At 37.8% G+C, this 14,651-nt stretch overlaps 1 protein-coding gene across 4 annotated transcripts; it reads left to right on the top strand.

The window, feature by feature from the left end:
* The first annotated feature begins 1,455 nt into the window (after positions 1-1,455).
* Positions 1,456-8,704, top strand: LOC117239869 (zinc finger protein 420-like). Of its 4 annotated transcripts, none has more exons than XM_033505704.1 (3): positions 1,456-1,551; positions 1,936-2,052; positions 4,653-8,704. In XM_033505704.1, the coding sequence occupies exons 2-3, from the start codon at positions 1,978-1,980 to the stop codon at positions 7,527-7,529; spliced, it is 2,952 nt and encodes a 983-aa protein (XP_033361595.1). In that variant the 5' UTR covers positions 1,456-1,551; positions 1,936-1,977; the 3' UTR covers positions 7,530-8,704. The 4 variants fall into 4 exon arrangements, with proteins under 4 accessions (XP_033361595.1, XP_033361598.1, XP_033361597.1 ...); XM_033505706.1 differs by lacking the exon at positions 1,456-1,551 and adding an exon at positions 1,576-1,685; XM_033505707.1 differs by lacking the exon at positions 1,936-2,052 and having other exon boundaries at positions 1,464-1,551.
* Positions 8,705-14,651: the final 5,947 nt, after the last annotated feature.

Raw genomic sequence — 14,651 nt, forward strand, 5'->3', positions numbered from 1 at the left:
AGAAATTGAGATGGATTTAAAGATAGGGCACCGCCTCTTAAAGAGTCCCATATTTCCCTCTATTTTTATTACTATTGGGACAAGACTCTGAGAACGCCGGCTGAACTTCGATTGACACAAAAGCTTGGGTATCCAAGATGTGACATGGTAAGGAGATACCTATATATTTAGCAATGTGCTGGACTGGATAATTGTGCCGAGGAGAAGAGAAAATATTATCGAGACGCTGAGTCGGTAACATTTGGAATAATACTAAAATGGTAAAGAGTCTTAAAGCCTCGAGACGTGCGACAAACGTGTTTATTCTACGTCCCGTCTATGTATACCGATATAAATGTTTATTCTGTACTTCGTTCCGTCTGTGACATTGCATCTCAGATGATATTACATATAAATATGTTGCCGATAATTTACCGACCGCAAAAATTGACGGTCCATCGGATTCAGATAATCATTTCTTTAATCACATTTTAATTTCCTGAGCAATACGATTCTCATCCTTAACGCTAGAGTATAAAGCAGATATTTTGACAGATATTTTAACAACCAGTGGTATTTCATAAGCCTTTGACAGAGCCAACAATAAATACGTGTGCGTATGAGCGCGCATGTTATGTATGCACATATTTGCCATGTTCGTATACACAAATTTAAGAATTCCATTAGAGTGGGTAAGACTCTTACGGGTCAGAAAATATTTCTCAAGTAAGGCACTTCAATCGATGTGTTAGACATCGTCGTGCAGCGCTTCTTGTGTCAGCAGCACGATTGTGTTTATAGCTAAACCTTATTGTATTATGCAAAATTACATTTATTTAAACAACATTCTTCTGTATCACATGAAATAGTGTATATTTACTTTAAGTATATTGATGAAAATTATGAAAAGCAGTTCAGTTTATATTCTTTACCTTCAATGATAAGGCAGACAAGAGTGTTAACAAAACGATGCCAGCGCTATGACTAACGGCCGATTTGTAAAACACACTTCCGAATATTAAGAGCATTACCCCCTCTACTGGAGTTTTCAAACCTGTGTATACGAATGCGATGCTTACAATGCTTATGATGCAGGAATAATCAGATATTCATTGACGTGTGTTAGTGTTGGTTCTTAGATGCACAGATATACATACGTATATAACGTGAGTTTATATAGAAACGTGAACAAGAAAATTGTATTGGACATAACGTGAAGTTAGTCAGAAAACCTACTTAATAACACGCATGCACTGTAGCTTTATGAATCAATTTTTGATTTACCGTTACGTGTAAACGTACCATATGATATTGTTTCGTAATTAAAATGTAATTTATAAAATGGATTAGGTAAAATTAGATGAAACTAATAGTAAACTGTTGAAGAATGATGTATTATAAATAATATAGGATTCTTTATTGTACACTTTCCCTCCATAAATATATTTTCAAGGTTACTTCCTTACCGACAATGATCCGAACCTGTCTGAACTGAGCGAAATGTTTGTTACTAGTGGATGATGCCATTTTGATGTCCATAGTGTTGCTTATGGTGGTGTCCGAGTTTGAACGGTATTTTCTCTCTTTGTGCATGTTTATATGTGCATAAAAAAACATTTACATTCTATTTTGACGCGAACTATTAACAAAGGAAAACATGTTCTGAATACAAGTGAATAAAGAGTGTAAACAACTTTTAAGATCATGCATGACACGTTAACCTGAAATATTTTCCATTGTCTTCTGCTTCTCATTGATTTTACGACTTTTTATCAAATAATTACAGTTTTGTTAAATATATATTTGATAACTGTATTTCATACAATTTCTATATTCATTTACAAGTTGCTACTGTTATTGTGCAGTTATGACATATTTTAAGGAAAACGTGAATTGTTCTTTGAGGATATTATTAAAGTCTAGTACTCACTAATCATAGATTTTCTTTGTGCACAGGTAAGCAGTTTGTCTAATAATAATAATAATTTCATAAAGCAAATGGCTCGAGTGTTAGTTTACGCACGCCCTGTTGATGCGATCTTCATGGATATAAAATTGGGCAGCAAAACAGATGTAAGTACCTTTTGAAACGTCATTCGATAAGAGAACTTTGACCGTACTGAATAATATATTTTGTTTCTATAAATCTTGGTTAATATAACATATTAAGCTAATGTTTATGTACCACTTTCTTTAACTATTTCAATATGACAAAGTAAGATTTGCTTCTTTGGCTGTTGTGACGCAAACTTGTGATTTGTAATAGAAATGAAATTTAATTGTCGAATTAGAAAGAATTTCCCATCATGGTACATAAAATTTTATATAATGTATCTCTCAATTGTAAGATTACTTTGGCCAACGTGCTATGATCTCTTGCGTCTATGGTTTATATATTATGGCTCAATAATAATACGTGGATTAAAAATACTAAAGTGATGCAGAAAGTCTATGATCGATGCAACCTCGTTGCTTATTATTATTATCAATATAATATATGATTGCTCCGTTGTAGAATAATAAGTTTATAGGAATGCCATTACTTTTGCAATTAAATTTCATTTACATATTTTATTTTATAAAAATAGGAATATTGAATTACAAATGATTTTCATTAGTATGTTAATATTTAGTATACTGATTATGTTTGCCATTTGTGTTCCTGTTATTAATTTTATTAATTTTCCTAGGCTTGTAGAATATAAAATTGATATTTATGCATATATAAATATGTTTTATGTAATATTAATGTAAATCACTGATGTATCGTGAAATGTTATCTATTTATTCGTATGATACCAAGTGAATTAATAAAAAAGATGCATGTTACAGATAAGATTTTTATCATATTAATGCGTTGAAGCATACGAGCGTTGAAACAACGTATGTTATGGAAAATATATTGCCGTATAATAGATTAAAACTCACACATGTACCAGAAACGTTCGTCACTGGCAGCGTCCGTTACCTTTTCACTGATGTATTTATGTTAGTATGTACGGGCATTGGATTCAGCTGAGGCATGTTCTGTATTGTATTATATAACCTTAAATAGAGCAGGTCACACGAACGTATCGTTAGTTATTCGTTATCAGTTCGATGAGTACGTATTTTTTATATATGTCCAGCGATTATTCTATAGCGAATAGTTGGATCGGAATGAAAAATTTTCTATTTTGTGCAAAGATTTTTAGATTTGTTTATTATAAATCATTTGTTATTGCAAGAAAGTTCCTTTGTTGTTTGTATAAATCAAATTATTTACAGTTTTTGACGCACTTCGATGTCGGTTCAGATTAAAAAGAAATATTTTTTGAGTTTTGCAACACAAGGTCTCGAAGGTTCTGTTAGGCATGGTTTACGCCACAGTCAAGAACAATCGCTATTTTTGAGAAACGGAATTTTATCGCTTCGACCATCTGCGTGCCAACGCTCTGATAGTACGCGAGTAATTCCGCCAACTCTGCAAAACAGGCAACGCTCGTATGCTGTGACTTCTACGTACGTGCGAAATTACTGTGTAACGTATGTCCGTTTTAACGCTCGTGTATCCTTATGCTCAGGTTTAATTTTGCGCATGCGTTATGAAAGATATTGCTGCTATGAGTTCATATACAAAATTTTTCCGCGGACAGTTATAACGAGGCACAGATATATTCTTATACAAATTGGCAACATAGTGAAAGGGAGGAATTTTGCATATGTCCCTTACTATCCGAACAGCATTGGGACAGTAGTTTTAGTATAGTCTAGCGTAGAAAGTACGTTGAGCAGCATGTACACGCTGAAACGTATTGTAATGATGCTTCGCATCGACCAAAGTCTCATGAAATGACATCAATATATCAATATATACTCAATAATATATAGCCAATGGCTTTGCTTATCAATTAAGAAAATATATTATTTTCTGCATCGGTGCAAGCAAACATACATCATAAAAGAACAAAAACCATATTTATTTAGATATTTTCCACCGAATTGGATACAAATATTTCTATTTTAAACAATTCATGGTGATTTTTGTAAACATCTTGAGTTGTTTCTTTATATTTTCAAATGATATGGAATTTTTAGAGTTCTGCATGGTGTTTGTTACTCCGTCGTACACATTTTATTCCTCATTTATAATATACAATTTGCTAAACACGTAGAAGGACCGCTCGTTGCTTTGTACTAATTCGCTACCGGGAAGAATATACTCATGAAATAACGTTAAACAACCATGCTAAAAGTATTGTTTGCGAATCTGATTTTTCTTACATTTGAATATAGTTGATAGTTGAATATAGTCGACTTCGCTACACACTAGTTTGAAAATATCGATCGGCCCTGTCCCATGGTAAATGTTAGGAGTTGAGGAAAAGTTTCTTAGTAATTCTAATGGAACCGTAAATCTATACAAAATTTACACCTCTCTTGTTATGTATGTAGTATTCTAGATTTGTGCAGTTATGTATTTCATGTTTTTAATGGTAGAACCTGGCTGACTCATAAACATGGCGTCATAAACCGTTCTTTCTAGTACCTAGTGCAGTGGCTCTATACGTAGCTTTTTATCCTACCCATGATATTTATGGCACGATTGACTTCAATTACTTACTAGACTAGGACTGTTTCATAGATTTTCCGTTTTTTAGGATGTTACATTAGGTTTGTATATTTTTTTTCAGCCTTCTGAATATGCAATAAGAATAAAGGAAGAGCCAATCGATCCAGAGATCTGCGATGATTTATCGCCAGTTGATACGAATACAGAGAATGAAAATGAGACAGCGATGTGTGAAGGTGAATCTTCGGATGGTGTTTATTGTAGAAATCGAGAATCCGCGTTTCCTCGAGAGAGTACATACTTAGAAAATAACAAATCGGATCCTGATAAACGAAAAAGTAAACATAAAGTACCTTCAAACAACAGAATAAGTTGCAATGTTTGTTTGTTAACTTTTCAAACTAAACATTTATTGGAACTGCATTATAAATTATATAGCTGTAATGTATTCAAGTGTAATAATTGCACTGCGATCTTCAGTATGCATATTGCGTTGATACGTCATTTAAAGTCACGATGTCGTACGAAACAATGGTCTGGATATAGATGTAATTTTTGTAACCGAAGTTTTTCCTATAGAAGATATATCCAATCTCATTTATTCCATATGCATGGGAACGCAATATTGTCTGGTGAAAGCAAAATTACGAAAACATCTCCTGAATCGTTAGGAAAGTCGAATCATTCGGATGATATAGTCATGGCAGAATCAAATACTTCACACAGTTCCTCCCCAAAAAGCGTAAATAGCTCGATAAATATATCTTTGAAACTATCTAATAGTTCAAACGATACACCCACCAAGGGTTCGGGCAGCAAGATCAAGTCTACGCATCCGAAATGGTTAAACGATTCGTATGGTACACCTTCGAAAAGGATGAAACAGACCGTCCTTACAGACTTTATATCGCTGTACAAAGATAAACCGAATGAAAAATGGGTTAGCCCGAAAGAAGTTATCGATACGGAGAATATTCCTGTTACTGCGACTATTATTCCAACTTCAACGCTCGAGACATTTAGCAACAAGACATCAACGGCTTCAGATGTTATCCAGATGTCTACTTCTGTTAAGCGAATCGAATCTCCTGTTAGGAAAAGACCATTTGTTCAGATTCATGTGAATTCCAAAACAATGATATCTTTATTAAGGAACGAAATAGGAGCTGAATCTGAAGGCTCTAATACCTCGCACAATATATCTTACAACCTTAGGCCAGTAAAAAGATGTTCTTCTTCTTTATATAATTTTTACGATTTATTGGAGTTTGAGGCCTTTGGAAGATCAAGACAATCTTTTAAAAGAAACAAGTCCCGCTATCCGTTTAACCAAAGTGAAAGATCTGCATCTGAAGCTAAGTGTAAAGAATGTGTGGTCCGTTTGGAGAAATGCGACAAATTCTTGGAGCCTACTAGTTTTGTGTCGAATGGAGACAAAGATGAAAAGGAGAAGGAAAACGAAAACGAAGACGGTTTCAAACAAGCAGTATCGAAAAATGTGAAAGAGAAATTTGAAGGTTTTCGTGAGACAAGCTCGGCAGGTAATTTGCCTTTGGAAACTGGCACGATTGCGTCAAAGCGATTCAATGAATTTGTAAAATCTTTCGTTCATAGATTAATCGTACCTCGACAAGAATCGGTAGAGTTTAAGAAGAACTCTAAGGTCGATCAGCAGAAAATATTTCAATGTCATATTTGTAAAAAATCGTTTTCTTTGAAAGAGAACTTGCGCGAGCACGTGAAATTGTCCCATGCGATTTACATGTCGAGCATATGCAACGCACGTTACACGTCCATGAATAAGTTACTAACTCACTATCTACGCCAGCATATTGTGTTTAAACGAAGGGAATGTTGCGTGTGTTATGAGAAGTTTGACACGTCGGCATTGTTGAAGCGGCACATGATATTGCATTGTTTGAAGACCATAAGATCAAAGAAGGACGTTCTACCGGTTGATGTTGAAATAAATTGCAACGCATTCAAGAAACAACACAAATGCCAAGGTTGTCGCAAACGATTTTGGCTATACTCGTGTTTGAAACAGCATGAGAATGTATGTCGTCGAATGAAAGTCTCGATACATAAACAACGTGTACCTCGTGTAAACCATCTGTCTCGGTCGTTGAAAGAACCAAGTGACATGGAACTCGGCATAGTACAATCGTCTGATTTGGAACAAACGTTGGATGTTCCGGATGGGATGACAAGACCTTTGGAAAATTATTTGGCTCCGAGTACGCTTATTACGGATGATACTAACTCTTCGTCATTCGATACAGCTGCAAAGAACAAAAGGCTACTTAATGGAATAGCATGCGTGAAGGGTTACCAAGCGGACAAGATGAACGGAACAAAGTTTCCTTGCACTACTTGTGGGACACAATTCCGAACATTTCAAAATTTGTGCATACACGAGCGCACTTATTGCCAAACAGCCACCAAAAAGTGTAACGTTTGTAACACGATGTTTTCCACTAAAAGATTATTACAGCTTCACATGCTTGCTACCCATACGCCTTCGTGCTCGATGAACTACAAATTCTTTTGTAAGTTCTGTAATCAAGGATTTGTTAAGAAATCGAAAGTTCACATTCACGAACGACACTTCCATATTGGAGAGAATCCTAGACTGGGGCTGAATTCCGATTGCGTTTTGAAAGATAAACAAATCTGTAATATATGCCATTTGTTATTCGAATCCTACGAACATTTTGTCGAGCATAACACGTATTATTACAAGGACAAAGATTTTTTATGCGCAGTATGTGGTAAGTCGTTTAAAGGAATGTACAAGTTTCATCATCACAACAAGTTGGAGCATTATTCGGACAAACTATGGAAATTGTACCCTTACAAATGCGATACTTGTAACGAAGGCTTTAGCTACGAATCACATCTCCACGCACATAAGCTACACGTTCATTCGCACGATTCGCCCGCTGACGAAGCGCGCGACCACGATACATCGGATCAGATACATCGCATATGTTCATGATTCTTTCGATAAATTAAGATAATCATAAAATAGGTCGTTTCAAAATCAATTTTCACGGTACTATACAGAAGATTCGGCCTAGATTGAGACGTACGACAACATGCCAAGTGTACACACACACGCACGCGCGCGCGCGCACACACACGAAGCAAATGATTTCTAAAGCGTTTTTTAAGTCATGTATTCGAATTTTCCATGATACGTATGAAATGTATTGATATTTGTTGAAATATACTTTACAAGTCAAATCAACGCTTCTGACCTAGTACAAACTGAGCTCGACTCAAACATCGAACACTGAATGAAGTTTGGGTGTCAGCCTTAGGCGCTTCCTGTTCATTGTTTGCGATGGTCTCAGTTTGTTGAACCAGAAGATGTCAAGCATCCTAGGCTAGACGACCAGCCAGAAAACAAGTGAACTAGATATTCCATACTGCCTCTAACTTTATTTAATATACATCGTTTTGTTCACTTGAGAGATAAAGATCGTTTACTAAGTGCCGCTTGAAACAGCTTAATGAAAATTATGATAGATCGAGTAATAAATTTGTCTGCGTTTCTTTGAACGCGTTATATTTATGTGCTTTTATATACGTATATGTTTCTGTGTGCCTGTGTGTATTTTATCAAGTACGTCGTGTTCATTACCCTATTTCATTATTGTAAAATTTCTTGTTAAAGGTAGTTTTTCGTTCGGCGTGCGCGTTTGCTGATCTTCGTATTTTATAAATTGTTTTGGGTCAGCGTAAACGTTTGAAAAAGTTAGATAATAAATGAAGCTAGGGTAAGTAAATGATGCAATTTCTTTTCTTAATTGGTCTGATATTGGTCATTTCTCTTCTATTGCAATGTTTATTCGTTATAATTATTCGTTTAAACGGCCGCTCGATATAATATATATATAACATTCGTTAAAAAACGAACAAACCTATTAATGAATCTGATATTGAGATTAAAAAAAAAATTCATTTCGTTTATCACACGTGGAATGATTATATGATAAGTTTCATATTTGACAGATGACTAATTTAAATATGGATCGTGATTACAATTTTCATTATGAGATGATTTATTTACTTACCCAGCTATCGATTAATGACGTCGAATGATAATTGTACGGGAACGATAATGCATTGCAATGTGCAATTAAACTATTACGTTAAATATTCAGTAAATTAATATTTCAATTTCCATCACAGCGCTGGTCGCACAATTCGATAATCGGGAGGAATATGAGATCAAGAACGATATGTATCGTTATGAAAGCGCGAATTAAAATTGTCGTATTAGAATTTCTATAAAGAAATAAGAATTGATGTTTATATCAAAGAATAGTTACAGCGCGTAATCGAATAAATTGGTTTTTTCACAACGGGAAAATGAACTATTTCCACGAGCTTTCGCTGGTTCTGTCGTACAATGAAACGAACCGTTGAACAATTATAAAAACTAACGTTTGTATTTTCTAAAAATTAGAAAGCTGGTAAACTTAATAGATTGCTCGGGAAATTTGTAGATTTTATTAGTACGATACTGTACTGTTTTTACAAATGTAGGTATTCTTTAATAAATTACATTTTCCAGAAAATAACGTAAATTCTTTGCCCGTGTAAACCACGATATTCGTACAACCTTTGTTGCTGTACGAACCAACACTCTCGCGTCCGAAACGTTGTGTACGACTCGCGTTAATTAAAAGACGCGACATGAAGTTAAAATTATGTCTTTGTATACTCGGGACTCGAAATAGGGTGTACTGGTACCATTGTATACAGCACCTTGATTCGAAACGTTTTGTACAAGTAACGTTAATTAGAAGATTGAAGCTACGTTTTTGTTGAACCATCAACTAGAAAATAACGACGTATTTGTCGGATTATGCTTTTCCATCCTGTTTTCACCGCGATGATCGATTAGCAGTGAGTGCGCTAAAACAAATCCTCTTTATGGAAACATGAAGCGTCTTTATGACAGAAGAAGTGCAATTTTACAAATTCTGCCAATAACCTGGATTTTGACATTTAAACCGAAGCTCCTATCGAATTTAATTTAAAGTATGTTAAGATGAATCGTTCGAGTGAAAAAGAAGAAAAGAAAAGACATCGAATTAGAGGAATTCCAAAGAGAACTTCACCAGTTACAATCTCGAGTAAAGTTTCATCGGTATGGTAACTTATGCAAAGTTGTTCAATGTTGCCGAACATCACTTAAAGTGAAACACGAACGAAAAGTAGAGAAAACATTTTACTAGATTATAGATTTGAATGGCAAAATAGAAATCACTCTAAAGAAAAATGGATCTCTGCCCAATACGTATCCTATGGATGGAAGGAAATTTTGATAAAATCCAGATGTGTCTGATCAAAATTGGGGTGTGAGAGAGGCTAGTCATATTTATCAGGTCGACGGTTGTATTGCGTTGCAATTGCAGCACGGTAAGTTAACGAGAATTGAATTTCAACGGAGGAGATCCGGAGTATGGGTGCCAGAGCCCGGCCCATTCCATGCATTACAAATCCCGCTCGGCCTTTGAACGCGTCTCCGTGCCGTGAAATGATGCGATATCAATATTGCGGTGTACAGTTACCCATACAACACTCGACAAAGCATTCTAACCTGGCCGACATTATTACGATAACATGTACGTTCCCTGATAACGTGACACACGACACGGGTATAATATCAACGGCGTGCTCTAACGTGCCTCTGTTATCCTGTCGTCCTTCGGTCACGCTATTTTCACCTCGGCCCCGAATGAAATTCGTGTGCCGTATTTCCCTTTTGTCATTCGTTCCTCGCTGCGGCCACCTGATTGAAAAATCTAACCCAAACGTAAACCCGACATATCGATGATATTCACTTTTCATCGAGGGTTATAATTTATGATCGTGCACAGGGCCATCAACATCGCGCGCTTGTCGTTTATAAACGAAAGATGAGCGACCGACAACCACTACTGATGCATGCGTTGTCATAGACGGCGCACAATTATACGCGGAATTTACTGTGTGTTGTCGACAGTTTCTTGCGAATATCGCGGTAACTAAGCGATATCGCTTAGTCGGTTATATGTATTTAGGAAAAGGAAAAAGTTGTTCAGAATCGTGCTTTCTCTCCCTCCACAACATATTTATGTCTTACTGGAAAGAGGACTAACAAGAGGACGGCTCAGAAGCAAGGAATTTGCTAGATCCGGAAATGTTGATACTGATATGTGACAGTGGGCTTGGGCTCGAGGTGACACAACTGGTCGCTAAACATAACCACGGTCACGGGATGGACGTTTTTACCCAACAGTGGTATGGTGTAGTTGTATAGGTCTCCTTAAAAATATAGTTGTAGCGGCACACGGGCTCGAGGACAAATCAAGCCACGTGTGGTTTTGCCTCAGAGTGTCAATATCGTAAGACACGTACATTGTATTAATAATCAAACTCCGGGCAGGAACAATGTCGACGCTACGCGGAACTGCCTAGCAACGGCGATTGGAAGTCGGTATCCCTCGACCAATGTAAAACAAAACTCTTTTTTTTTTTCGTGCCATCTCCTTGGAGAGTTACACATCGTTTTGACGAGCAGTTAATATACCCAGCGTCCTAGCGAACATTTTTGTATTTCAAAATATACTCTACGTTTTAACAAAGAGTTATCCCGTTGACCGTGGATTCGTTATCGAACCTAAGATCATTGTCATTAGCATCTCGAGTGTCTAATCATCGCGGTAATTTGTCAAATTCTGTAATAACCATATTTATACCAGTAAATATTATCTCTATTGTACAACAACGATGGCTAATCCAAATGAAGATTCGTTATACGCCTCTAACCCTAATGAGAACTCGACATATGTATATTTAATTATTATATTTATTATATAAATACGATATAATAAAAACTAAAAAAATTATATCGTTTTTATTTCGGTAATTTGATACCGGGTTGAATTACATCGATACGGATCGTATCTGACGCCGAGGTGTTCCTCCAGCGAGCAGTTCCATGACATTGGCGGGGACAACTCGTGGTCAGTAGAGATGTACGAGAACCCGAACATCTCGGGTACTTGATACTTGGATCGAGTCAGCAATTCTTTCGATCGGCTCCAGATTTTAACAAGTTTGAAAGATCTGTGGCGGCACTCGACAGCAAATACCACCGAACGACACCAAATAGTTTGGGACGACGGCAGCGCAGTGGTTGGCGCCTTAGATTACGAACGTTCGGGACCCGGGTTTCAAATCCCGCCGATCGTAGTCCGATTTTTCTTCCGCGATACAAAAATGAGAAGAAAATGCAGCAGTATATCCCAACACTAACACCAGCAACTACAACTGTCACAAAAAACTTACTAACTACTACTAGACCTCAAATCGATCACGGATAGTGCATAGTACGTGATATGTAGTGCGAAAATTAAAATCAGAGTGCATCAGATACAGTTTCTTTTGTGGACACTGTTCGGGATTTGGAATGGCCGTCAGTTTATGACTCGGACAGCGCATCTCCATTTTGCCTGCCTTCCCGAGCTGTAAATATTTTCAAGGATATGCACCGTCGAGAGTACAGGTAATCCGGGGAAAACCCAAGGACGGAAAGTCACGATGTACGGACGAGACGCAGCTGCTGGTGGGGGAACAACCCCCTCGTGTAAAACTACATAGTATTCAGTCTGAATCGTAGATCGTACAACCGTCGTGATCAGAACTCTTCTTGTAACTAAAAGTGCAAATAAAGTGCCAAACTATACTAACACTCGATATATTCAATTTACCTCCACCTTGAGTGTTAATTCATTCAAGATTCGCGATATCAACCGATCGGTTGGATCTGGCCGATGGCCATTTAGTTGAGAATTCGCAACGGACACTTCTAACGGTCATGTTCAACAAAATTTATCTCTATATACGGTTCTTCAAATTTCCAAAAGCCCGACCCTGACAACGAACAACTCGAACCTGATACGAGTATCGGGTTCTTCGAGTTCTCGTACGTCTCTACTGGCCATATATCCGGGCACTACTGTAATTTTAATTCTCGTTATCGTCGTATAGCGAATTAGAGACAAGGTGATTGATAAATTAGAGCAGAAGTGTTGTAAGTGTTGTAAGTGTGTTGTAAGTGAAGTGTTGCAGATTTGAGATCTGTGTGTCGCATAATTTTGTACGAACACGACGATAGACGATCGACGACAGAGCGACATTACCACGTTCTCTGCTACACGTAATTCTGACGTCAAAGTTTCAGCTTGTCGGGGCTGGTTCTTCGCTTGTACTCTATGAAAACATTCCATATATGTATGTACACGTTGAAAGTATATTCCGAGCGGCTTGTATCCGAACTTTCCAACGGTTAATTCGAAGCAGAAAGTCAAAGACAATCACGGTTTATTTGACTTCCTGGTCTTGTCGCTAACATTCTCCGAGAAGAATTTTAGTAGTTTTGCAATTCGTATGTCTACGTCAATTTGTTTTCCTACAGTTTCCTAACCGTAACGATTAGCGCAGCGATAGCTTCAAGAAGACAAAAGGATTGCAAGAACGAAATTATATGTTAAAAATACACAGACATAAAAACGCGTTAAAAAACGTAGAGCAAAAACGGCGCGGATGACTAGGAAAAATAATGGTAGCAAGTGAGAAGAAACGAGGTGTTTAAAATGAAACTCGTTCGTACGTTTTCCATGCATGCTCTTACATTCATTTCACTTGCAAATTTTACGATTGATCTTCGGTGTGTCGCGGGGCCGTGTGTGCTCGTCCCAGTTCCATCCTTGAAATTGGGTTTGCGCGTCACGACGGATATCACCCGATTGCAAAATCTAAACAATGCACCGAATTAGCGAAAATCAGCTTGCCTTGCCCGTAAACGGGCACCCAGATGAGAAATATTAATTGGATGGAGCTGTCTCGCGAGTATTTTTTAACCGTGCTTTACAATCGGGCAGACCGAGTAATCGTCGACATGATCGCGCCGTTTTGCAAGTAACGCGGCCGTTAACGAGTCCGCCTTGACTTAAAATCTACTTCCGCCAACTAGTTCGTTTGAGAGGAAAAAGTGAAAAAAAGAAGAAAAAAGAAAGGAAGAAGGAAAGGAAAAAAAAGAGGAGTTGAATTATCTTAAATTCCTTGCGATAATTGGGTTAAGCGCCGCTTAACCGGCCGCTTAACCGGCCGTTTCTTCCGGATTCACCACTGCTGAAGATGCATTTCTTCGGTTGCATTCCTCCGAAATCCAATTTTATCCCGTCGATTCGAAAATGGAGCGCGCAAGACCTTGTCTGGACAACCCGAGCCACGATGATTTCGCAGAAAAAGGAGTCGAATGCGGTTTTCGACTCCGGCCTGGCAACGACCGAGGCGAGGTCTAATAGAAAATTGAATGCGGTTCGATTATCCTCGGTCGGTAAGCTTCTTATCTATATAGGGAATGGGGCGGAGTGACCCGCTTCCGGAACCACCGAGAAGAAGAATGGCAGGACAAAGCGAAACCTAGCACGACCTCGATGAGAAAACCGGGGACGAAGGTAAGTTTGCTTTTTTGTCGCAAGACCGGTATTAGGAACTTAATTTCAATCCTTGGACGTGAATTTATTGTTCGAAATGGCAAGTGTCCTAGCCAGTGAGCCGATACAAGCGATGTCTCTGCTAAACGACGTCTTAATTACTTTCCTTCGCACCCTTCTATGATACGATGGCGATCAAAATGAAAAAGTGGCCGGGTGACTTACAGTGACTGTAATGGTAAACTGATCTGCAAATTTCAGTCTGCGACCATTGGAAGGATAAAATCCTTCTCTTTATTAAGCAGTATGTCACGAGTTCGCAAGTTTGCGCAATCCTTAGGAAAGATCGGTACTTTCGAGTGGGCCGGCTGCTTGGAATTCACGGCCGTTTTATACAGAAGATAAACGAGTCTGATCCGACGAAGGATCACGTCGCATTTTACCAAGATGTCACACGCGTTTCACTCCCGTGGCTTGATCAAAGGAGATCAACTGCTGGATATTCGGGATCTGCGGGATCTTTTATACGATCGCTGTTGTTAACTTAACGAGTTGCCTTATTTTTAATTAAATCGTCGGCGGGAGTCTGAACCCCGTTGGGAGCGCGAACATTTCCGTGC

The sequence above is a fragment of the Bombus vosnesenskii genome, unplaced genomic scaffold, assembly GCF_011952255.1.
Source record: "Bombus vosnesenskii isolate JDL3184/JDL3185 unplaced genomic scaffold, Bvos_JDL3184-5_v1.1 scf7180000014443, whole genome shotgun sequence".
In the NCBI taxonomy this organism is placed as follows: domain Eukaryota; kingdom Metazoa; phylum Arthropoda; class Insecta; order Hymenoptera; family Apidae; genus Bombus; species Bombus vosnesenskii.

What these genes read in the sequence shown, in the direction of transcription:
- LOC117239869 (XM_033505704.1), top strand. Translation starts at nt 1,978, where the DNA reads ATGGCTCGAGTGTTAGTTTACGCACGCCCTGTTGATGCGATCTTCATG. An exon ending in AATTGGGCAGCAAAACAGAT is followed by an intron (nt 2,053 to 4,652) that starts GTAAGTACCTTT and finishes ATTTTTTTTCAG; the next exon opens with CCTTCTGAATATGCAATAAG.